This window comes from Carica papaya, chromosome 5, assembly GCF_054855325.1.
Source record: "Carica papaya isolate Zhongbai chromosome 5, ASM5485532v1, whole genome shotgun sequence".
NCBI classification, from domain to species: Eukaryota; Viridiplantae; Streptophyta; class Magnoliopsida; order Brassicales; family Caricaceae; genus Carica; species Carica papaya.
The window spans coordinates 43,987,938-44,014,483 of NC_142313.1; the positions used below are offsets into that span (position 1 = coordinate 43,987,938).

Sequence of the window (26,546 nt, forward strand, 5' to 3'; positions counted from 1 at the left end):
AAATTCAGAAAAATTATTTACCGGGTATTGAGGCCAACCCCAGATCGAACCAATTGAGCAAGACGAGGGACCAACTGATCCAATGTTTCACCATTCACAACATTTATGCACAGGTCTAGAGTTTCCCACATAGGAGAGCTTTTTGCAATTGAAACTCGTAAAGTTTCAAGTTTCTCAGTTTGTATTCCAACATTAGCTGCATGCAACTAGAAAACAGGAAAATAAACATGGTAATAAACAAGGAACCATGTCATAATTTTTAAAAGTGTAAAGGCACAGATTTCTCATCAAACCTCTACATAATTGAGTGCCTGGTCTTCAAGGCTAGATAAACTTTCCAGCATACAACAAACTAAATCAGATAGATGTGGACGAAGGGAAACTCCTGCACCCTGCAAATAAGGTCTATTAAGTCTGCATAAATAAAAGAACCAAAGTGCTCCCACGGGCAAAGGAGTAAGTAATAATCATATTAACAAATCAAGTCATAGCTTCAGATGGTTTTGGTACTCCATCTGATGGGGTTAAGAGACAGACACAGAGATGCAGTACATAGACCATCAAAAAAGCAGAGGCCAAAACAACAAATAAATGAAACATGAAGAAATAGACATATTTTTATCAATGTACATATTTTACATTATTTTTTTTATAGAAAAAGAAACTTTGTTAAGAAAAAAAGAGAACTAAATACAAGTGGAGGATGAGACATCCTCTGCAAATCTTCTAGCAGATTCAAACTAACAGGTTACAAATCGAAAGAGGTTATCCACAATCCTGGTAAGGGGCACTAATGACAGGCCTCCAATTTCTGAGCAAGTCAGAAAGCAGCATATCAGAAGGTCGTGCATGATTATTTTTGGCCCACAAAAGGCCCCTTCTTTGGTTCTTTTGTCTATATGTGTGCATTTGGTTTCATCCTTTGAGGAGAATAGCTTTTTTTCTTCTCCTATTTGTATTTATTTTCCTCTCTCTATGCTTTATAAAATTTCTTCTTCTATTAAAAAAAGAAAATTGCCCATGAGCCTTAGCCAATAGTGATGCCAAGAAAATCTTTCTGTCACACAAATCCCAAAAGGATGAAAAAATATCGTCAAAAAAGTTCTATGAATCCTTTCCAACCAAATAGTCCACTATGCCTGCGAAAAGAGACCCTAACCAAAAGATCTTCGCCACCTTTTCCACTCCAACTCCCTTGATGTTTCAAGTGCACAAAACACTCCAACGACTGAGGAGCTACCCAAGTGAGCCCAAATAGACGAAACAATCTCGCCCACAATCTCCATATTTTACACAACTTAATTTCAATAAAGAGAATGACAACAGCAGAGAAAGGTTGTTTAACTAGATTTCACAGCAACGCTTTATTGAGTAATTTGGATCAGATACAAGCCTTTATCCCATTTGAATAGCTGCAGTGATACATTGGATATGAGATCGATGCTTTTTATGTCATTTTAACATGTTAGCAAACCTCTGTTATGAATTGGAAATTTCTGACCAAGGATGATTTCTATTGAACCATGGTACTCAACCATGAAACTTATAATCGACAAAAAGGTTACATCTTCGAGGACTATATACTATACTATCACAATTGACAAAATTAATACCGTACTTTGCCATCATAGTCTCAAATCATAGCTTGCACAGCAAAAATGAGACTTAGGACTCTTTGACAGCAAATTTTAAATAAAACCAGTATGGAAAATACTCCTAACCTTTGCAAGCTTCATAACAACTCCAATTGACGCCTTGCGTATGCTGTCAACTTTACTCAATATACCTTCTGAAAGTAAAAGAGGTATGACAATATCCATTGCATGCCTTGCATCTGACGTTTCAGTAAGTGAGACATCACAAAGCCTTATTGTTAAAGAAGTTACAACACGGCATAACTTGTCCCCAGCATTTCGAACAGTTTCCTTGATGTCATCCATGGCACGAAATGCTGCAGTCCATAGCCTTTTCAAATGCTTTCCAACCTAGATCGGGAAAACACAACTAGTAAATAGCAGAACTTTATTTTTTTATTAAGTAAACAATTCACGATAAGAAAACAGATCAAACACAACGATAATGCATTTAAAGAAACAAAAGTGAAGGATTCATGAACTAGAAGATCTACTTTAGTTCAAATTTCAGTTTCATATAATAGGAGTAGGAATACAGCAAATTGGGATAAGATTTGAAAGAAAATAGGATTCTAATTTAAAGTCAATTCCATGTTCAATTCAAGTTAGGATTTTTTTTATTTCTCCATTGATAAACTGGAATACAAGTAAATATGTGGAATTGAAAATAAAAGTAGAGTTGGTTCAATATTGCAGAAAATCTGGAAATTATAACTAAATTCTACATATAAAAAATTCAAGGTCTAGAAATAGAGTGGAAATATAACATAAGTGTTAAAAATTGCTTATTAAGTTCGAATTTTCAAGACAATAACTTCAGACTTGGACATACTAATTGGACAAATAAGCACAATTTTGGACCCTTCCTATAATGAACTAGGGATTCTTTTATTGTCTAAGAATTAGTTGATTAATCAAGTATTTTGAAAGTTTGAGCTAAACAGAAAAGGTACAACGTTAGCCTTTATACTCTTAACACACCCCTCTTTTTTTTGGATAAAAAGTTAAATATCATTAATTACAAACACCAGGAGGATGTCAACCCATGTACAAAAATATTTATATGTCAAACAGGATACCGATAAGGTTTTCTAAATCCTACATAGAGTACAAATGGTGACCCATCACCAAAAAACCTAGGGTTTGCAACCATCTAGTTCTAACCTTATTGATATCCTCTTCTACTCCTTTAAAAACTCTTTTGTTCCTTTCTTTTCACACCATCCAAATGATTGCAAGGGAATGAGACCCAAATGTTTTTCCCAACCAGTAACACCCTTCCATGCTCATATCTCTTCCCTTATATTACCTGCTATTACCTAGCTAATCCCAAAATCCCATACGTCATACTCCATAATTTATACGCTAGAGGACACCATAGTAAAATATGATCGCAAGTCTCCTCCACCCTCTTACATAGAAAGCAACCGTTTACTATAATCTTTCCCTTTCTTCTCATCAACTTATCAATGGTCAAAATACATCCACCCTCACACAGTAAAATATGGTCAAAACAGACCCCTCAATTGTGTGAGATTCCTTAATGTTTGTTTGACTTCCACCATTCAGGTTTATATTCACATGCCAGGGGAGAGGGGGAAGGGACAGGGTGTGGGGGGTGGGGGTTTGGGTTGGACCTTTCTTTGGTATGAATTCACAAGTAGAACAATGGTAGATTCAAGGAGAAACTTAAGATTTTAGATCTTGTGTTCAATAAATATTAGCTCTATGATTAAATTATGATGACTCCAGAATTTGGTCCATAATAATTTTTTTACATTCTAATGAAAACTTTGGTATGAATTCAAAACTAGAACAACAATAGATTCCAGGAGAAACTTAGGATTTTAGATCTTATGTCAATAAATATTAGCTACATGATTAAATTATGATGACTCCAGAATTTGGTCTATTATAAATTGTTTACGTTCTCATGAAAACTTTGGTATGAATTCACAACTAGAACAACGATAGATTCTAGGAGAAATTTAGGATTTTAGATCTTGTGTTCATAGATATTAGCTATAAGATTAAATTATGATGGCTACCAGAATTTGGTCCATAATAAATTCTTTTATGTTCTCATGAAAACTTTAGGGATTGCTTTATTTAGCACACTGGAAGGGCTTTTCATTGTTTCTTCTTAGAAGGTTAGGTTTTTGTGGTGCATGGAAATACTCTATCATCCGCAAAGCACCCAACTAAGCCATGAAGCAACAAGGTACTTGAAGCAGATTATAGTGACCTTATTTTTTATATTTTTATTTTATTTAGATTTATTGTTTACCAATAATTGTTTTTGTTCCTTATAATCTTAGTATTCCTGGCCACAACTAGCCAAATGATCATGATCTTACTAGTGTCATTAGTAAAGGTACAAAAGAATGCACTAAAAATCTTTTTTATATCATTTGAAAATTCATCATCTTCGGATTAGAAATTTGTTAATCAGTCTAAGTACCATTTGGAAATCATTTACCTACCACCAAAAGAGAAGTTTGTGAGATGCAAATGAGTATTTAAAATGGAGACTGGAGCAGATGGTTCCCCAAAGAGCTCAAAGGTTAGGCTTGGGGAAGGGAGATATACACAATCCTGCAAGTGCACTATCAGGTGACCTTTGCTCCAGTGGCAAAAAATGAATGTAGTAAGAATTTTGATCTCTTTAGTAGCTAACTTTTAATTGGTATTTGCATCAGTTCAACAATTTGGAGAAAGAGATCTACATGGATATTCTTCAAACTTTTCAAGGGAAAACTAAGAGAGAATAAACTATGCATATTGAAGAAAGTATTTATGGTCTAAAGCAATCGCCGAGGACTTGATTTAGAAGATTTGGCAAAGTAATGCTTATCATCGAATACAGACTGAGTCAGAGAGAACACATGCTCTTTATAAAGCATTCAGATTCAGAGCGAGTCACAGCTCTCGTGGTATATGTTAATTACATAATAGTGACGGGAAATAATGAAAAAATAATAAAGTATTGAAAAGATATTTCTCCATATGTTAATTACATGATTGATTCTTTTACCAGTTCAGGAAGAAAATTTACTAAAATATTTCTCCGTATGGCTGCAAACAACTAGAAAGGCAGAAAAGAAAAAAAAAAAGAAAATCTCATCACCTGACCAAATTTTCGTCCCTGGATAATATCTGCAAGGGCAAGACAGGAAGCCTCACGTGAACGCCACAGCCTTGAACCACATTGAATTAGTAAATCATTGAAAATAAGGTCTAAGTATTCATCAATTGTTTTCTTGGGGTCTTGCACAAGGGACTTCCATATGTGTGCCATTGCATCCTGGAACAATTAGAGGGACAGGAAGCAACAAGTAAAAAAAAACTGACAACTTCCTTTGAATAAAGAATAAAGATGAAGGATTGCTTTTCATTATTATTAGTATTTTTATAGGAAAAGAACTAAATTATAAGGAAAGAGGAGACACATTCTAAAGGAGAACAGGGTACTCTCCAGAAAGAGAAACAGAAAAAAAAAACATAAAACAAATCTCAGAACTAAAACAAATCAAAAACACTACAAAATAGTAACAAAATCTCTTTGAATTGAAAAGGAGATATCCTCTTAAAGAAACCTGCACTTTAGCCATAGGAGAAGCTAACTACACAACCCTTTCTCACATTTCAGTTAACAAATAGGAGTGATGTTTGAAATTTCAAGCAAAAATGTGTGGAGTACTCTTTACTCCTCCGACAATCATACAGAGAAGTATAAATGAAGATCTATAAACTTGGTGGGCAAACCCAATGCATTACCAAAGAGAAAAAAGTCTAGTCCACACCTTGAAGCCACCTCAAGGTGCAAAGACAGATACTAGATTCTCTGAACTATGAAAACACACCAGGCACACATCTAGAGAAAGCAATTAGGGGTCTGTGAAACAATAAATGGACCCATAACTCCCTCTGCATAATTAATAAAGATTAAGCATTCTTTCAATTAAATCTTCTTTGACATGTTATGTGTGTTTACAATAAAATATTGATTTTAGAAATAATACATATTAAGCAATTAGGAAAAGAACTATTTCAAAAAAAAGGAATTAGAAAAAGAGGACAAAAATCTTGCGTCTGTGGATAATAAATTTCATAAATGGATGATCATTTTGCATTAAACTATTAAAACTATCAGCTTAAATTTCCATTAAATCTTCCCAGAGCAGACTATTGTATGCCAGTCCATTTCAATTAAATAAATTCTGGCACCCAGTATGGAGGGCCAATGTACACAGCCTAGTGAGTTTACACACAAGAAGGCTTTTAGAATATAAATAACTTATTGAACCAATTTTTATCAATCTAATCATTTGAGATAATTGGTAAACAATAAACTATCTGATGCAGGAAGTGTATCTAGTTAAACTAACTTGTCCTAAAGACAATTTGAAAATAGAAGAAATTCCAGTGAAAAATGGAAGCATAAAGATAGTAGTATAGAGGAAATTAGAGATCAAGGTAAAGCGCTTCCAAATGAATTCTTAATTTATCACCATCTCCTTTTCTTATTGATAGCTACTGACTTTTACATTTGGCATACCTACAAACGATCAAAGAAAATTATGAAAGAAAAATGTAAAAGACTTTAATTCTTATAATATTTAAAATCTACCTAAAAGGAAACTAAGATATTAAAATATCCAACTAATAAAGAGAATAATAAAAGAGGAAATCTAAAATATCATAATTCTTATATTATATAAAATTTACTGAAAAAGAAACTTGATGTAGGAACAAATAGGATTGAACTAAGAAAATATTAAAACTAATAAGAATTGGAGTACTACTCCTAATAAAAATAAGAAATAATATTAATATAAATAGCAAAACTAAATACTAATAAGAAAAAATCATAAAGCTACCAAAACTATAATAAAAAACTCGTAATAGTATAGTAGTTTTACATTTAATAGAATTAAAATTTCTACTTATTTAGGCAATGTAGAGCTAATTCATCCTGCATCAAACTAAAATATTTAACGCCTAAATAAACTTAAATGACTTTATAAAATAATAATAATTACAAACAAATTCTTTAATAGAGAATATATTCCTAATTAAAATCTTTTTGTTCTGCATCATTTTACCCCACTTGATTAAAACTCAACCTCAAACTTTGAAGTGGTGTAGCATCAAGATAGGAAAGGACCGAACATGCTTTTTAAAATCCTCAAAACTCGAGATTTCTGATAATCTTCAAAAAAAATTAAAATGTTCACTAAATGTTAGGTTCCTTAGGATCATGAAACCAACAAAACAAGATGAAATTATCCTAAGAAATCCCTTTAGTGCAGTAACTATGGACGGAAACCACTTCAATAGCAGGAGGTAAAACAAGATTGTTGAAAAGAGGAAGTTGCTCAACACCATCTGCATGAATAGAAACAACTTCAACATGAGCCAATATTATTGAGTTGCTACTGGCGGTTGGACTTCAAGTTTTCATCTTCTAACACAAAAGATGGTTTCATACTTTAGGGATACCATATAGTTTTGGGTTGAATCTAACTCTTAGCACATGCAAAAGCTAAAAGAGAAATTAATATAGGAACAAGTTGTCACAAGGTCAATCTTAACTTAGCGGAAAGAAATATGCAAATATCTTTTACAAAATAGAATACGCAGGTAACGGATGTACATTTAAGATGATATAAACATGTTTTGGAGGTTTTCAAACTTAATAATTCCTTCATAAATTTTCCACTCCCAGAGCCAGCAATATGTTAATGAAGGCCATAACTCCAAACATTAAGTCTGCATGGCATAAAGCCCTCAGCCCCCAAACCACAACTTCAAGCAAAATTAGTAAATTGTTCCAGAGAGCCAGAATCCCTAATAGGCAGAGCAAACTATCATTCCTGTAATCCAGAAAATAATTAATTTCTGCTAACTTGTAATTCAGACTTTTGGGTCTATCTTATTAAATCATGATGTGCATGATTGAGAAGACACTGGATTAGTTATGAACCACTTGATAGATATGTAACAATTTTGTATATGGGTGGTACCCCCTTGGTACTTTTGTGAATAATATTTCTCTCTTCTATTTCCAAAAAAAAACATAAAGAAGTGTTAGTTTTACTCTTAAGCTTAGCTTTTAATTCTTGGAGGACATGTTATGCTTTCATAACTTCTGAGTATAAGTCCATTTCATACTCAATATTAAACTGACAACAGTCATCATATATTCAATTACCATTGAGAGAGTTTTTCGTAGACAACATTTTGAATACATTCTATAGGATAAAAATTTGTAACACCCAAATTTTATCATTTTATTTTTTTAATTTATATTAGAATTTTAGTTTAATTTTTCAATGTTTAATTTATAAGATTTTAATTTAATTTAATTTAATTTAATTTAATAGAAATAAAAATAAAAATAATAATAATGATAAAATATGGTAAAATTATTTTTGGGATTTAATTGAAATTGATTTTGAAAAAAAGGAGTGAAAATTTGGACTCTGTGGGTGTTTTTAAAAAGAAAATCAAAAACCGGGGGTCAAAACGTAATTTAGGAAAGTTGTGCCACGTCAGCAGCCCCGGCCAACCAGAACACGCCGCGTGGAAAGGAAGCTGACGTGGGAGACCACGCGGACGGAGCTACGTGAGTGATCCGCATGCACGCGATCGAACGGTCCAGATCAAACGCGCACAGACGGCCCAGATCGCATCGCGATGGACAGCTCAGATTTATTTCCATTTTAATCGCGATAGGACGGCCCAGATTAAATCATGATGGACGGCTAAGATTAAAAGGGAAATGTTATAAATAACCTCACCCACACTCGATCCCAAACCCTAGCCGCCAGTGCCCTCGCCGGAGAAGAACCAATCGCCGGAGGAGCCGGCTGCTGCCACCCGCCACCGCACCGGAGGGTTTTCTGACCGCCAAACGAGGTAAATTTTCTCCCCTTGGCTCGTTTTTCGATGCTGAATCCGCCTATGGCCAAATCGGAGCCAAACCACCGGCCAATCGACCGGAAAACACCGCCGAAGTCCAGCGACGCCGCCGCGACTTCCCTCGGTTTTTGCCTCCGATGAGGCCCTTTCCGGTTCCTATTCGATACAATTTTTACACCACTGTGATCACCGTTCTTTTCTCTACAGGTTAACCGGAGCAAAACATCAAACCGCGACTCGCGCCGGAGAAACCGCCGCACCTGAGAACTCCGCCGCCGGTAAGTCTCGGTTTTTCGTGATTTTTTGACCCACCGAGAGCCCTAGGGTTGTTTTATCGCAGGAACCAATGCAAGTTTGGCCGAAAACAGCCAACCCGAGGCGGATCGCCGCCGCGAGCAGTGGTGCCGTCACCGGAACACGGTGGAGCCGCCGTGCCGGAATTTCGATATTGGCCGAAAAGGGGCCCTGAGTCTGATTTGGGGTTTTTTGGGACATGTGCAGGTACCGGTAGTGCGTTTCAGTTTCCCGAGGAAAATTCAGGGAATTTAGGAACAGCCCATAGGCGCATTGTAGAGCCGATTTCAGATCCCGAAATAAGTAAGGATTTCTCACCCTATTTCCTATCACGATATTAAAGCTCAATAAATAATAAAACGACATTTCATGAATTAATACATGTGTATAATTAATTTAAGTTACTAATAGAGCCTGAATCTTATGTATTTTTCGGTCAGTTGTTGTTTAATCTATGTTTCAGTTTTAAATGCAGTATGGTATTTGATGTATTTATTTTATGATCTCGTATGCATGAATCATGATTTCTTTTATTATGTTTTGAATTATGGTGAACCCGATATTGTGTTGTTTTGTTTGGTGTTTATTATTGGTTTACGTGTTTGTGTATGATTGAAAAATTGAGACCAAGGAAAATGGAAAAAATGTTATCTAAATTGATAAATGGATAATGTGGACAGCCTGACTAGATATTCTGGGAGATGGTGGACGGACCGGATCCGTAGGGAACCCTACCGGGAACGTGGTCTCCCATATCGGATAGGGTATGGAGACCTTATGTGTTTTGGCGCCCATACCGAACGGGGTATGGGGACGGCCCGTTTCACCCTCATATCGGACGGGATATTGAGATTTATGGTTTTGGCGCCCATACCGGACGGGGTATGGGGACGGCCCGTTTTACCCTCATACCGGACGGGATATTGAGCTTCATGGTTTTAGCGCCCATACCGAACAGGGTATGAAATGTTAATGGTTCACGTGTTGTGGGGACCCCCTATGGATCCCCATTGATACTAGTAGGCTGATAAAAGAGGAAATTTGTTGTTTAATTATTGAAGTGCAAAAGTATAACATGTGTTATGTTACAAAATGTATATGATTTTATGATGGTTATAATGTTATTGTTTCTATATGTTATTTTCACGAATCTCACCGAAGTAAGTGGACAGTAAAGGTTTTTATTATTAATAAATGAGTTTGTTATAAATTATGCTCCATTGGTCGTTTTTGTTTTCTATCAATCTTTACTTCTGTGGCAGTGAGATAGTGTGATATCTTTACTGGGTTAGCGTAACTCATTCCTTACTTAACCATTTCAGATCAGGAAGACGTGGTTCCCGAACCCGTTCCGCAAGAAGACGGCGAGTTAGACGCCTAAAGATCTTATAGTTCTATTTATAGTTTTTATTTCGAGTATTTTTTTTAATTACCTTATTCTTTCATACGTTGAATACGTTTATGGTTATTGTGTAAGGGATGTTAATCAGAATTTTTATTTCGTTTCCGCACTTAAAATTTTTAATACATACATCTTCATTTAAATTTATGGAGCCGTTACAAAATTAGTTGTAGATGGATCTCAATACTCTCTATGTTTCCCATAGGATCAAAAACTTAGTACAATACATCACATGTAATCAGGTAGATTATATGATTTATTGGATTCTATGTTGAGTTAAAATTGATCTACACAAAAATTGACTGTAATCTGTGAAAAGAATTCTTAATTCATCATCGTTCTTTCTTTTTCATTGGTAACTACTAATCTTTATATAGATTTCAGTTACAATGAATAAGGAAACTTATAAAAGAGTATAAAAAATCATAATTCCTATAATATTTAAAATTTACCTAAAAGGAAACTAAAATATCATAATGTCTCAATGAATAAAGAAAATTATAAAAGAAATCTGAAAGATTATAATTCCTATAATGTTTAAAATCTATCTAAAACTAAAATATTTTAACGCCTAAAAAAACTTATATAACCTTAATATTTTTAAAACATAAAATAATAATAATTAAAAAAACTTCTTTAGAAGAAAATTTATAAGTTCTTCTCATTCTGCATCATTATTTCTCAATGAAGAATTATGGCATTGTCTTTCCAAATCCAATAATTATGATCTCTTACATAGAAGAATGAACAAGGGACTTCAGAGAACTAGTTAATCCCTGAGCTAAAATGATGGAAAAAGAAAAATGGCTGTGGATCCAGTTATCATTCACTCTTTAAAGGCCCTAAATTTCCCCGCCCAGGATCACATCAAAGACTTCATTTCTATTACCAAAAATTTCTTTCCTGAAAGGAATGGCATGTTAAAAAACCATCTAGAAGAAACGTACAAAATGCACACTCACTGCAAGAACACCGTCAACTTAAAAAAAGTCATAAATTTCTATTACCAAAAGCTTCTTTGGTGAAAAGAATGGTGAGGCAGAAAATCAGCTAGAAGAAATGTACAAAACACAAACTAACCGCAAGAATGCTGTTAACTTTAAAAAAAGTCCTAAATTTCCACCATGTCAATCCAACTATTTTTCCTCCTTTAGAAAAGTCCTAAATTTCCCAATCCAATATCACATCAAAAGACTTATTTCTATTACCACAAAACTTCTTTGGGAAAGGACTAGCACTCCAGAAAACCAGCTAGAAAAAATGTAAAAGATACACACTCACCGCAAGAGAACTGTCAACTTTCTTTCTCTAGACTCTTCCGAAAACTATTTTTTAGAGAAAATGTGAGTCAACAAACCTGTAAACGCACAAATACCAACAAATATATACATATATATATATGTAATTCATGTACGTCACTAGGAATTTAAGACTTGGCATGTGAAAATTTTTATCAAATGCGCGTATCACACGGGATACTTCAGAAACTATTAATAACACAAGAGCAATAAGTAAACCACAACATCGTTGAAACATACTTACCTGCACATTTTTGTCAGGGTCATATTGGTAACGGATGAGCCTTGGAATCAACAAACGCAAGTGTGGCTGAAGAGCATCCCCAGCTTGCTTGGCTATCTTGGAAAACCCAAAAGCAGCACCTCTCTTTGTATTAAGAGAAGCTTGATAATTAGCCAAATCCATGAATTTATAAATCAAGTCAGGTTGGCCCATCTCATTTGCGAGGCTACAAAGCTCCTTGTAAGTGCTAAGTTTGCCCCCACTTGGACTCTCACCAACAGCCCCGTCTTGAAACACCTCCGAGTCTTCAACAAGCTACTCAACAAATATCCTAGTTTGTCAAATTGACACGCGATAAAAACAGAATTATCTTACCAACAAGAGGACATATCATAGCACTTTTTTACCTTGATAGCTCTTTTCTTTTTTCCACTACCAGTCAAAGTGTTTACAAATGCATCTACCAAGCCTTTTTTCATTGACGCATCACCAAGTTCATAGACAATGCTCATGCCTTGTGATGCCAGCTCTTGTGTAAGTTCATTTTGTTCCCCTAATAGGTGCGAAAAGGCCTCCTGCATTAGTTAGAAACTTCTTAAAAAGTTGATATCTAAAGGCCTCGATAACATTATCAAGTATGATTGAAAAAAAACTGGCCAATCAAATGTCCGAATAAGTACTACGAATGCATACCCTGAATTCGGGGGATAACAAATTCTTTTAGATCTTATAGAAATCATAGTTCTATAGTACACAAGGAAGAACAAACAGATTACATTAGAATCCTAAAAATTTGATACTTGGCATTCCCCTTTCCATTTAGTTTTGGAAAATAAGATCACGTGACGAGAAAAAAAAAAGTGAAAATTGGAAAGAATATTTGTTTTTATAAAAGAAGAAATACTACTAAAGAGAGAGAAATTTGCTACAAATGAGAGGATCAGATGCTTTTTAAAAAAGCATGTATTCTATTAATTACATGCACTAAGGAGATGCGAAAAACCATGTACAAAAGAACGGAGAGGATAAGATATCCTCCAAGCAAAAAACAAAATAACAGAATAAAGAACATCATGATAGAATAGACGGACCAATCTCTTAGCAAAGAAGGTAAAGACATCCCCCAAAAGAAACCATGGGCATTTCTCTAGAAGGAATCAAACCTTATACCAAACTACATAAGCCAATTAATCGCTTAAAAATCATGATTATTCCTTTCCAACTGAATGAACTATAAACTGGCAAAGATAGCTGTTCTCCACAAAATCTTAGTCCTCCACATCACCATGTATATAAGTCAAGACAAAATATCAAAATTATAGGGCAGACCCAAAGTTCTCCAAACATGCAAAAAAACATAGACCATACTTTTCATGCCAGAGGAGACTGAAGAACTGAGCAGCTATAAGGAAACACATCAAACTAATATCGAGAGAGAGAGAGAGAGCATTATGAGGTCTCCTATTTAAAATTCTCAACTAAGTTAATCTTGTTTACAGTTCAAGCCAGCAAGCTATCTTGACCCACTAACACCAAGGGATGAGGTTATCAAGGTTATTATCGTTTGAGGATTAAAAGCAACATGTGCAGTTTATTGAGCTTTTGCCTTTAGGTAGCTTTCTCGAACTGGCTGGCACCCAGATAATCCAGGCTAGGATGGAAACTTTTCTTTTTTATCCTTGTATTAAAATCTATTCTACAATGAAAATATTCATTATCCAAAAGAATCTTCCAAGCTAGCAAAACTCTCTTCCTCTTCTGGTGAAAACCAAAAAAGAGATTGTTAGACCAGGAAGTAACTGATTTACCAGTTGGAAAGGGGGGAAGGAGCAAGATAACTGCTTTGATAATTAAAAGAAAACCTGAATTTCTGGGAGCATCAGTTGGATGGTTGGCTGATGGCCACAATACATCGTTAGAGAGAGTAGCCAAACGGTTCCAGCACAGCGCTCCTCCTTTCTGTTGCTATACAAAAGACCATCGAAAAGTCTTCTAGTAATGACATCTCTAACCATGGCATGACAGTCCTCATCAGTCTCACATTTTCCATTAGAGCAGTATTTTGAAAAGGACGAGCTCACATCCCCCATAAGAAAGTTTGAGGCCATAGACAGTGAAGAATAGTTAGTTTTGAGAATCACATCAGCAGTGACAGCGACACCACCCCATAGGAATGATAGAGCCTCCCCAGCAGCAAACAAGATATCTTCTACCTGTGACCTCCAAAATTTGCAGATGTTAGAAGTTTTTTCAATTGTTTTACAATCTCAAGGGAATGAAGCACCCACAGAAGCATTCACTTTTAATAGTAGAAAGCACTATGAAGAATAAGCTGAGCTTTATTTAAGTGTATGTTTGCACATGTGTTTGTGTTATATATAATCTCAGCACCTTTGATCGAGAAAGACTAAAAATCAGATCAAGAGCAACATCTAGCTGTGAAGATGATGCTTCTTTTACACCTATATGTCCGAGGGAGATAACAACTCTCTGAATTGCTTTCATGTCATCGCCAGAAATTAGCTTTCTCAACTTTTCATGTAAAGCTACAAGGACTTCAACTGCAGTTTCAATAATAAAATATTCAATTTCCCGATCCACGTTTAGGCAAAAGTGTGAAAACCATTGTGGCTGCACATGCCAATGGCATAGATATAATGTTACCTTGACTAGTATTATTAACAAGTGGAGGTAACCGTGTACGCAGCCCAATATGACCCAGAGCTTGCATTGCAACAGAAGCCAGAGAAGCAGGCTCAGAATTAACAACATCCATCAGGCATTTAAGTGTATTCTGGAACACTGTATCAGGGATCTGTATGGATAATTAAGTTTAGACACCTAAATCATAATATAGAAACATAAAATTCTGTAGTAATGAAATCAAATAAATATTACCTAAAGGAAAGGAAAAGCAAGGATTAAACTGAAAATTTTAATCAACAAATATTTCTACTTACTCATAGAGATAATATAGATAAGGGAAAACTGCATGGCCCCAGCTGTGACCAATATAGAGACAAAAGAGGAACCTGAGACACTTCGCCAAGTTATTTATCATTTCCTTAAGTTTAAGCAAAATTATTTCGGAAGTTTCAAACAAATTTTTCTTTTTAAAAAAGTAAAAACAAAACATTTTCAACAACGTTTTTATCACTTTTCTATTGTATCTTCCTACAATCAACTAAACACAAATCTTTCAACTGCAGATTAGGTCAATGCTACACCAAGTCTTGAGGTTGCCCCCTAGCAAATTTGGAAGAGCCAAAAGTGCAAGGTGCCATGGAATGGTAATTGGTTACTGAGCCTTATAGTTATTGGCAATGTGCAGAAGCAACCTCATGTGATAGATCAGCTGCTAGGCCAAACCTGGGCATGAAACTGCCACACTGCTATCTGGCAACTTGACAAGCTGAAACTATTATGCGAGCAGCCAACCTAGCCAACAGCCGAAATTTTCATTTTTGTTTTTATTAATTATACTATAAAAAATTTTATTTGAAATAGAATTAACTTTATTTCTTGTTCTTATAAAATTGTCAGTATTTTACTGATTTAAACTCTGGTAACATCTAAAAGACCCTTAACCAAATGCTTTATTATGCTAGATCCCTTCAACAACCAGGAAAACCTAAAAAAGTGTATAAACTTGCTTAAAATAAACAGACACTCATATTTTTCTATAGAAAAGGAAGATATATAAAAACTGAGCCTGATAATTACAATATTGAAAAAAATGCTATACATTGTTCTGCAATGTGCTTTACTTGCAAAACGAATCCCCTATAATCATGGACCTCCTAAACATTTCTCTTTGTTCAGATCAAGGTAGAAATCATATTCCAAAGAGAAGTGGAAAACACACTGAATCATGAACTGATTTTATCTCCTTCAAAAAAGTAGTTGGTTAAATGTTACTTTAGAGAAACAAACAACTGAAGACAATAAGAAACGAAGGGGCCATCCATGGCCTCCAGGAATTATTATCCAAATAATAAGTGATATTTATCAATAACTATCAATAACAGCCATCTTATAAATGTCAATTCGTTTAAATTATGAAGCCAGCTGGTCTAATTTGAGACTTAAGAGTTAAGAGCGGAGATGGATGTTACAAATTTAGACACATGAAGGAGAAGAACTGCAAACTTATATCTGGAAAAAGTACAAAAGGTAAAATATACTAAATACATCAGAAGATAAAATATACTACATACATCAGAAGATATTCAATTGCCACAATGCAATGATGTCAGATACAAGGGTAGGTGGTAGTAGAAATATGAACTTTGCAGCTAACAAGCAGGAAGAACAGTTGGCATATCTCTATATTTATAAAACAACAACCAACAGTGGTCACAGAAGCACAACCACTTACAGCAGGAGTTCTTGAACAGCAATCAGCAGCAAGAAATCCTATTGCACATAATGCTCCATGCTGTGCCTCATACCTAAAAATATATTATCACCAGTCAAGCAATTAACAACTAAAAGGACATATATATTGCAGATATCAAAGTAACCCAGATAAAGCATGGAGTACGAACTTTAACTTGTGTATTCCACTAACAGAGGAGACAAGTTCACAAAGAAGAGCAGAAGCTTCAGAATTAGGAAGAGCAGAGGAAGCTATGCCAAGTAAGCGCCCTGCAGATTCACGAGTATCCAAGTCCACATGACTAAGCAATTGCTTTAGCCAAGAAATTCTAAGGGAATAGTGAGCTGATGTTATCTGTATAAAAATAATAAAATATATATTTTAAAAAACAGATTTACGCAAGAAGAAAGCAGCTAGGATTTAATATTGTACTAACAAACCTCTGGAAGACAAGCTCCTACGCTAACCATCAATTTGGTGGCAGTGGCATGCAACTCAGAAGAGCCTTCAAAAGCCATAGCATGCTCTAGCAGTAAATACATTTTTTCCACAATGGAGTTGTCATACTCTGATTCTGACTCAAAGCACTTCGATAAAAATTTAATAACAACCAAGTACATCTTTGAGGGAAAAATAAGTCTATGATCTCTTGTTTCAGAAAATTTTAACAAATTTGGCTGCTGCTTGAGAATATATTCTAGCATGTCACCAAGTTTTGGGAACTTAACATCATGATTTGAACTCATGTCATGGCCTTCATCTTTAAGAAAAAGTCCTTCAAGTGCCATTTCCCTTGAGAAAACAAACCAAAGCAAGATAATTAAATTGTGATCATGAAAAAATGGGATGCATAAACTATAATCAAATTTTGGCTAACTTCCAGTTTTCCATTATAAGTGCCATCTCAACTTTTTGAAATTATGCCCTAACCTCAGCAGTCTCAATGCTTTTTCACTTCAAAAACCTAGGTCAAGTTTTCACCAATAAGAGGAAAATGATGCAGAATGAGCTCTTAAAATTAGAAGATTTTTGTGATGAAAATATGTTTGCAGTTACTATTATTATCCCGTATCTTTATTAGGATAGACTTTTGGTTTCATGTTTGTTACTGGATAGAGAAAAAAGAATACAGCAAATGACGGGTAAAAAAGGAGAAAGTTCAACCACCCTTTAAAAATAAGCTGATAATTCTTATCAGCAGGAATAAGAAAGAAAGAAAGAAAAAGGAGAAAATTCAACTACCCTTAAAAATGGATAGTCGGCCAATCTCTATGCAACATCAAGAAAGAATAATCTTACCCGGAAAGAAGCAAAATTAGGATTGTTGTGTTTCACTCCAACAAAATAAAACCTAACTAAGAAAGAAAGCCTCGCACAAATAAGCCTCAATCTCCTTTTTCTTGCCAAAGCCAAGAAATACAAAAGAGAGAAAACCCTCAAGATTACCAGGAGAAGCTCAAGATGCAACAAAAAAAACAAATATCTGAGACTAAATTCTCCAGGCTAAATCACATGCAGATGGCCATTAGTCTCAGTAGCTTCGTAGCACATAACGAATACCTTCACGGATTAAGCACAGTTCTGTTTACGAGCTTGAAGCAAAACTAATAGCATTCAGACTACTGAAAAGAGCAACCTAAACAACAACTTTTACACTATGTGGAATAAAAACCTTCTGAACAATTTATTAGGGACATCGTTTTGAGTTGAAGGATTATGAGTCATGGCAAAATAGAACTTGAAAGTAAAATTTCCCAAGTAATCCCAAGATCAAATTCTGGCAATTAGGGCTGCAGAATCAAGGAGTCGATCAAGGAAATTATATCATCAACTTCCTGATCATTGAGGTTTCTGGGGAAAGAAAACACATCCAAGAACTCAAATCAGCAGAATGATCTAGGAAAGAAATAGAAGAAATATGTGTCTCGAAGGAAAAGAACCACGAGGCAAATGAGATATTGTCAACCCAAGAGTTCTCCTCGAAGAGAAAGGACAGTTGTCTTCCACCCTCAAATTGAGCAATGGCGAAAAAGAAATGTAAAGGGTAGATATAACTTTCTTGGAGCTCCTATATGTACTCAAAACATTAAATTTTCAGCTGTTTTATGGCGTACTTAATGGGAAGAGGAGAAGGAACTATGTTAAGGGACTTGAGCTTGAGGGTGGTACATTTTGGAGAGACCAAAGGGCGATTGGGCATGTGATGACATATTCTTTTGCTCACTTGTAATTTCAAGTTTGTTGATTAATCTTAGTAAGGGTGGTTTGGCGAGGATTTAATGTGGAGGACGAGAGTATTAGAAGGGTGGCTGATTCAATTGATTGCAATGGTTTAGTGTGGCCTTTTATCTATTCAAGACTTCCTCTGGGGGGCATCCTTTGGACAGTTTCTTTCTAGGATCCAGTGGTTCATAAGATATCTAAGCAACCTTAAAAAACAGAAAGGCACCCTTGTTTCTTTTGGGAGATACAGTTAGTCTTATATCTCTTAGTGTTCCCTTTTATTATCTTACCCTGTTTAAGATTCCCAAGAGCATTGCTGAGAGCTTGGAGAGAGTGATGAAAATTCTTTTTCCAGTTAAGGCCGAGCAAGAGTTCTAGGGATCATTTAATTAGTTCAGAAATTTGTCGGCTGTTGAAGATTGAGCAGGGCCCAAATACTAGAAGTTTTTTTTGTAAAAACTTGTCTTTATTGGCTAAATGGTTACGGTGATTTCCTTTGGAACCTAAGTCTCTCTAACACAAGGTGATTAACAGTAAGTTCAGCCTGCAACAGAACAGTTGGGATGCTATAATAGTTCTCTTGGACTGCCACCCATTGGGTAAGCTTAACACAAACAAGATGCTCCACGTCCGCCGACCTCACTGAGCCTTGTCTCCACATCTATGTCTGAGAGACGCACTCGTACCTGTTGTTAAACTGTCATACATCTTGGAGTTTCTGGGAAAAACTGATAAAGATTTTTGGTACTTTTGGGTGACCCTTCCTACAGTAGAGAGTTTCATGAGCTTTTTTTTCTTTTCTTTTTTTTTTTGAATAAAAAGTATAATGTGTATTCATTAATTACAAGCACCAAGGAGATGTCCACCCATGTACAATTCACGAGTTGTTCTCTTAAGGGAGAAAGAGTGGTTGTTGAGGCTAAACCGCTACAAAGAGGAGCATTTGGCTGGGAAGAAATAGTAGGATCTTTAGGGTTACACCTTCCGAAGAGTTGTGGGATAAGGCCACTTTTTTTGCAACATTATGGGTTAAGACACATGGATACTATTCCACCACTAGCATCAGTGACCTCCATCCAAATTGGGAAGCTTTTATTTCCAGCAGCTAGAACATTGTTTGTTTGCACTTCTTTATTTTTGCTACTTTGAAGAGAATGTCTTATTCTCCTTGATTGTATTTTTCATTCTTCTTTCCCTCTCTAATAAAACTTCTTCAGAAAAGCTGAACTGTTTGGAGGGTTTTAGGGTCAAAGTTTTTGTTTATACAACAACCTTAGATAGGTTGAATACTAAACAATTGCTCCAAACTCTCGAACTGCATTGCTTCATCTTCAAGTATATGCATCATATCTCCTCGGGCTGCAGACAATGAACTCAATTCATTTTGCACTGTGATCTGCCCTGAATGTTGTGGTTTCAATGTTTTGATATTTTTGGTTTGGCTTGTCTTGTCCTTGGTAATCTTTTAAGGGGGTCCATCTTATGTCCTTACAAGTCCTGGAAAGAGGTAAGTTAGAGTTGGGTATCGTGAAAGGAGTATTTTCATCGATTTGTGGATGATTTGGTTGAAAGGAACTTTAGGATCTTCAATGATCAAGTTTCTCCATTTTTAGCTTTTAGGGATAAGATGTCCTTTTGGCTTCTCTCTGGGCCATGCTACACCTTTAAAGATTACTCATTGTTGTACATAGATTAACCAACGTTCCTTGTTTTTGTTTTTTTTTTTTTTTTTTTGAAATAAAAAATAGAGTATATATCATTAATTATGAGCACTAAAAAGATGTCGACCCATGTACAAACAGTGCTCCTTGTTTAAGGGGGTGTTAAACTAGATATATTCATTTTGGTTTCTTCCTTTCGCTTTTTGGGAAGATATTTACTGCCTATTTGGCTGGGCTTCAACTTCTACTTGAGTTGCCATAAAGCAAAAATCTTGTCACACCAAAAAGAATAATTATCTAAAGGTAAAAGATGACTTTGTTTTTTGCTTTTGAAAAAAACAAAACAGAAAGTATATGTTTCGAAGATATGTTTAGTGTTGTAAAAGATTAATAATATTTTTAATAAATATATTTATTAAATTTATGTTCTACTAATTTATTAATTTAATATTTTTAAAATAAAAAAACTGACAGTAATTTATATTAACAATTTTATATTTATTTAACCTATCATAATGATTTTGAAAATATTTATATATTATTTGAATAATAATAATAATAATAACTTTTTTAATGTATGCATTTTTTATCATTTCAAATTATTTTCAATTTTATAACATAATTAATTAATGATAATATCATATTTTATTTAAAAACACTTTTTAGATCAAATTTTACAATACTAGACAGCTTTTACCAAGAAACTGCTTCTATAAACATCACTCTTAAAGCACCTTTTTGGTAACTCTTGCATACCATATTTTATTAGTTAATTATTTTAGTTTATTATTTAATTATTTGGTATCATGTAATTAAAATTTTATGAGAATAATAATATCATATTAGAAGTTTAGTAGAATAAGAATTTTTCTATCAGTATGATAGAAATTCTATAAATATCCTAAATATAACAATCTAAAGAGTAAAAAATAAAATAATTTTTTTCTTCAAAAATTAACATGATATCAGAGACAAAATAAAATTATATTAGAGTTCCAAATTCAAGATCTTTACAAAATCCTAAAAATCTTATCTCACCAACAGCTCAAATGGAACCACCACTCACTGACAGCCCATCAACCAAATCGGGGTGTCGTCTCTCCCGCACATGAGCCACACGTGCTGCCGGCAATGGAAGCGTGTGATCCCCACGCACAGCCAGGAATCAACTCATTCCGGTCAGAATCGCATCGCACAGCCGTTGCACGCCCAGATCCGGCCCTTTTTTGGCACTTCGCACACAATCCAGCATAGATTGTGTGTCCAGGTTCCTGCCTTTAGACAGCTGCGTGCATTCGACCGACCCACTGTTCTGCGCCCTCCACCGCGTCGTTCCCGCCGTTCGGTGCCTAGAGGCGACTCATATAGACCTCCCGCGCGCCACCCCACTCCGAACGCGCACTGAACTGCACTGCATTGTTGGACAGACGTCCTCCGCCATGCCATTCCGGCTTTCCACACACAGGGACATCCAATCTCGCCATTCCGCCCGTCGGGCCACCCTGATATGGTTCATCCGCACCTACGCCGAGCTGTCTACGTCTGAGCTGCTGCCTAACCGCGCCTATCTGAGCCGAGTCGAGTTCAATCTGTTTTTCAAGTCAAGTTTGAGCCGAGTTCGAGCTTTTTTTTAGCCGGCTTTGAACTGTTTTTTAGTCAAGTCCAAGCCCTTTTTTAGCCGAATCCGAGCTGTTTTGAGCTGAGTCCTGACCTTTTTGAGCCCAACTCGAGCCGTTTTTTAGCCGAACCCGAACCGAGCAACTACCTCACAGATCTGGTTCCAATTTACAGTACTTTTTCGGTATTATTTGTTACTTATTAGAAGGTCTATTGTTCATTACTGAGAATTATTTTTCGTTGTTTTTAGTACTATAAAATAACATAAGTAAAAAAAATGATGGTTTCTTATTCGGATAACCTCTTATTACAAACCAGTCCTGCAATATTTGATGAAACTAATTATCTTATTAGGTCAAAATCTTATTTATTATTTATCAAAGTTCGAAAATTGTAGGGATAAATTGCAGGTGATATGAAGAAACCAAATGTCGGTAATATGCAACATAATAGATGAGACTCTGAAAACTCTTTGGTAATATCTTGCCTCATCAATTCCATACAACCTCATATAGCACGACTATATATGTTGCTCGATACTGCAGCGAAAATATGGAAAGTAACATCTCTCACATACTCACAAGTGGGTAATGATACCCAAATTTGTGAATTCCGGAATAAGACTCATAGTACAAAATAAGGAGAGATGATTATTTCTCAATATTTTTCAGAATTAGGTTGATTATAGCAAAAACTAGACTACTATAAAGACTTTCAAGCAGATTGTCCTGAAAATACAGTCAAATTTCAAAAATTGATAGAAAATGAATAGATTTATGATCTCTTAATTGGTCTGAACACCGAATATAATCAAATATAGGCCCAGATGCTTGGTAAGGATCATTTTCCCTCGTTACAACAAGCTTATTGTTATGTTTAGTAAAAAAAAAAAAAGTAAAAGAAATGTCATACTTCACATAACACCAGTTGAGAAGTTGAATTAATTGCTCAATATGACCAGTCCAAAAATCTACGGAAATGTGACTATTGTGGCAAGTCAAAACACACTGAGAAAACTTTTAGGCAGATTGTCCTGAAGATGCAGTCAAATTCCATAGATTGATAAAAAATAAATAGATTTATGATTTCTTAATTGGTCCAAACACCGAATATGATCAAATACAGATTCAGGTGCTTGGTAAGGATCATATTCCCAAGTTACAACAAGTTTATTGTTATGTTTAGTAAAAATAAAGTAAAAGGAATGTCATGCTTCACATAATACTAATTGAAAAAATTGGATTAGTTGCTTAACATGACCAGTCCAAAAATCTACGGAAGTATGACTATTGTGACAAATCAAAACACACTAAAAACACTTCCAGGCATATTGTCCTAGAGATGCAATCAAATTTCAGAAATTGATAAAAAATGAATAGATTTATGATTTCTTAATTGGTCTGAACACAGAATATGATCAGATACAGGCTCAAGTGTTTGGTAAGGATCCTCTTCCCACGTTACAACAAGCTTATTGTTATATTTAGTAAAAAAAATGTCATGTTTCACATAACACCAGCTGAAAAAGTTAGATTAGTTGCTTCGTATGACCAATCCAAAGATCTACAAAAGTGTAACTATCGTAACAAGTTAAAACACACTAAGGAAACTTGGTGGGAATTACATGGAAAACCAACTAGAAGTTGTTAGAGAAGGAATGGTGGACCTAGTAGAGATTAAGAAAATTTGATTGAGTCAAGTCAAACACTTGACACACCAACAGTTGGAGTCTTTTCAAATGAGGAGATTCAAACCCTAAAACGTATTCTGTCTCAATTTAAGTCTTCATCAGCTATAAGTGCAACAAATCTAATAAAACCAGGATCTTCGAACAAAGAAGATGATTGACACTCGTAAACTGCAGGATATTTCTTCAGAACTTGGTCTACAAGTTCAGCATGTGGGATATCCCTGCACCAACTTGGGGAGGTGTTGAGTATCATATCTTATTTAGTTAAGTATTTTAATTTATTACTTAATTAATTTGTATTATATAATTAAGATTTTATGAGAATAATTAGAATAAAAATTTTTCAATCAGTAGAAAAGAAATTCTATAAATACTCCAACTCTAACAAATTAAATGGTGATAAATAAAATTATTATTTTTTCTTCAAAAATCAACAGTAACTTATGACACCAGGCAGCAGTAAGACCAAACGGATTCCTAATCCTCTGTTATTTAGTGTATACTCTCATTTTCCCTCAACAATATATATTTTTTCATAAAAATAAAAAATACATATTTAGCCAAAAGAATCAAATTTTTATAATAGAAGTTCTTAATATCAAGCTCCCCATCAATCTCATCTAAATAAGTGGTCCCTGTAGACTCACATGCTTACCAAAGGAAATTTCTCATCACTCTCTCAATTCTCTCAACAACATATCCCGAATTTTTTAACAAAGAGAGATAATAAGGGAGAATATTAGACAAGAACATCTAAATATGAGCAAACCTCCCACCATGGGAAAGAAAAGAGCAATACTCCAGCAATCAAAACTCTTAGAGACTCTACTCACAAAGAATTCCAAAAAGAAACAACCTGAGGCTTACCCCAAAGAAGGACACCTAAATAAGTGGAAGTCCATTGTAAGAGGTTACACCCAACCAAATTAGCCAGACCTCTAATTCTCTGCTCCTCAACATTAAAGCTTGCAAGACCACTCTTCCTAAGGCTAATTCACATACTCAAGGTACTCCAGAAAACATGCAGAATGGAGCACCCTTGTAAAACTTCATATAGTCTTAACAGAGGAAAAATATTGTATCATCAGATAATGGAAATAGGAAACTTCCATCCTATCATGATCAACCCTAAGGCTCTTAAACTAGGGATGGAAATGGGGTAGCGAACCCTGTTACCCACCCCACTTCACCCAATGAGGTAGATAATGGAGAAAATATGAATGATGAAGTGGGGATGGGTAAAAAAGTTTTACCAACTCATGTGGTGAGGCGGGTATACAGGAGATCAATTAGCTTTTTCTCTTCCCTATTGGCAAAAATTCATGGCAATTTTACAGATATTCCTATTTCTGTATCGAAATTGTTTAATTATTTTTGTTGTTCTGCTTTCTGGTTTAGGAGGCTTTTGAAAGATACCATATCCTCTGTTTTTTGTACTTTTTCTACTTTCTCTAGAAAAAATATTTATTCTTTTAATCAAAAGAAATCTTTCTATGGGAGAGGAAGATAACATTAAGAAAGAACGAAAATAAAAATAGAAGAGAATAAGATATCCTTAAAAAATAAAAGAAAAGAAAGGAACAGAGGGGAAAAAGGGAAAAAATTAAAGGCTGCTTAAGAATTTATTATTCATATACGAAACATATCCTAATGAATTCCACTTGACTTGTGACATGAACCATGTCATCTACTTAAGAAATTTTGTTGCAAATTAATTTCTCTACTCAAAATCAATATAACATTATCTCTCTCAAAAAAATTGTTATCTTTTAGAAGGAAATGAAGCTTCATATAAAAGGTACCAATGGTTGCCACCCCAATACAAGAGAAGACAAAGCTCTGTTGCAGAATTCACAACAAATGTACACATCATGTATTAACTCTTATATTTATTTAAAAAAATCCATGGTTCCTACCTTATATCCAACCTTGAATCTGCTGCCCCAAGCATGCAAATAAATCGACTTGGGCAATGTTGTGCATCAAACAAAGATGTTGCCCATCTCACAGCACAAAAACGGACTTCACTTTCCTCCTACCAAGAGATTGGATTTCATTAAGTATTGAAAAATATATAGAATCAACTAGGAAAAGTCTCTATCTTGTTGTAACAAAACAAAGATGTAAGCAATAACAAAAACACAGGGTAATAACTTATAGAAGTTGAACAATCGATACCGCTTGAGAATTATTTAGTAGAAGTGTCTCCAACTCCTTCAGTACTGTAGTTGGTGCTCCCTGATTTTCAAATGATTTTTTTAAGAAAAAAATATTATTAAAAAGATTAAGAAAAGTAGTATCACAATGAGGGATCAGAGATCCTCCAATTAAGTGAAGAAAAAGAAAACAAATAATAGATGAAGAAAAACAAAATCAATACAGAATCACAGTCCAATCTCTTGCAAAACAGTAAGGAGATATCTATGAAACATCCATGTGCCTTAGTGCTTATTGGGCCAGACTTCTATATTTTTTCCACAAAGCAAAAATTTGGCCAAACGTCAATAATAGAAGTGTTCTTAATAAAAAACAGATTTTTTTTCAATTAAAAAAATATATTTATGTATTTATTCACATGCACCAAAGGGGTGCAAACCCATATAGTAAGAGTATTTTACATATCAATCAAAGTGTAGCACCCCAAGGTCCTTAAAAGAACGAAGAGGATGACCCTTAATAAAAAAACCTAGGGTTTGAAACCAGCTACCTTTAACTTTATCAAAATTGACCTATATGTCCCTGAAAACTCTCATGTTTCTTTCCTTCCACACCATGCAAAAAGTGGCCAGGGAAATAAGGCTCACATGTCTCCTCTAGCCTCTGATCCTTTTCCGTGCTGAAATTTCCTCCCTCACCGAACCAACCATCACCCAATTAATACCCAAAAGGCCATAAGCAAGGATCCATAGATCCATAATCTATAGCAAAAGGGCACAATAAAAGTTGTTGATGACATGACTTTGCATCCCTTCTGCACATATAACAACCATTCACTAAAGTTCTGCGCCTCTTGATCAGCTTGTCCTAGGTGAAGATGCAACTTTTGTCAACCTCCTAAGCAAAAAAAAGAATTCGGGGTGATGCATTGACCTTCCAAATTTAGCTGTAACGGAAGTCTCTTCCAATAATCTCTCTGTTAGTCAAGTGTTGTAAAAAGACCGTACAAGCAAATACCCTTTTTTAAAAAATAAATACAGAGAAA

The 26,546-nt window shown here is 34.9% G+C and overlaps 1 protein-coding gene across 2 annotated transcripts in view; it reads right to left on the bottom strand.

Moving 5' to 3' along the window:
* LOC110816861 (ARM repeat superfamily protein) overlaps positions 1-26,546 on the bottom strand; it is a 56,557-nt gene that overhangs the window by 10,444 nt on the left and 19,567 nt on the right. For both annotated transcript variants that reach the window (XM_088219177.1, XM_088219178.1), the window contains exons 13-26: positions 25,523-25,582; positions 25,261-25,379; positions 16,594-16,945; positions 16,323-16,507; positions 16,154-16,226; positions 14,440-14,590; positions 14,167-14,336; positions 13,638-13,988; positions 12,183-12,350; positions 11,797-12,090; positions 4,762-4,938; positions 1,722-1,985; positions 294-392; positions 22-206 (exon numbers count right to left, since the gene is read on the bottom strand). In XM_088219177.1, the coding sequence (XP_088075303.1) occupies positions 22-206; positions 294-392; positions 1,722-1,985; positions 4,762-4,938; positions 11,797-12,090; positions 12,183-12,350; positions 13,638-13,988; positions 14,167-14,336; positions 14,440-14,590; positions 16,154-16,226; positions 16,323-16,507; positions 16,594-16,945; positions 25,261-25,379; positions 25,523-25,582 (2,648 nt within the window). The remainder of the gene's footprint in view (positions 1-21; positions 207-293; positions 393-1,721; positions 1,986-4,761; positions 4,939-11,796; positions 12,091-12,182; positions 12,351-13,637; positions 13,989-14,166; positions 14,337-14,439; positions 14,591-16,153; positions 16,227-16,322; positions 16,508-16,593; positions 16,946-25,260; positions 25,380-25,522; positions 25,583-26,546) is intronic.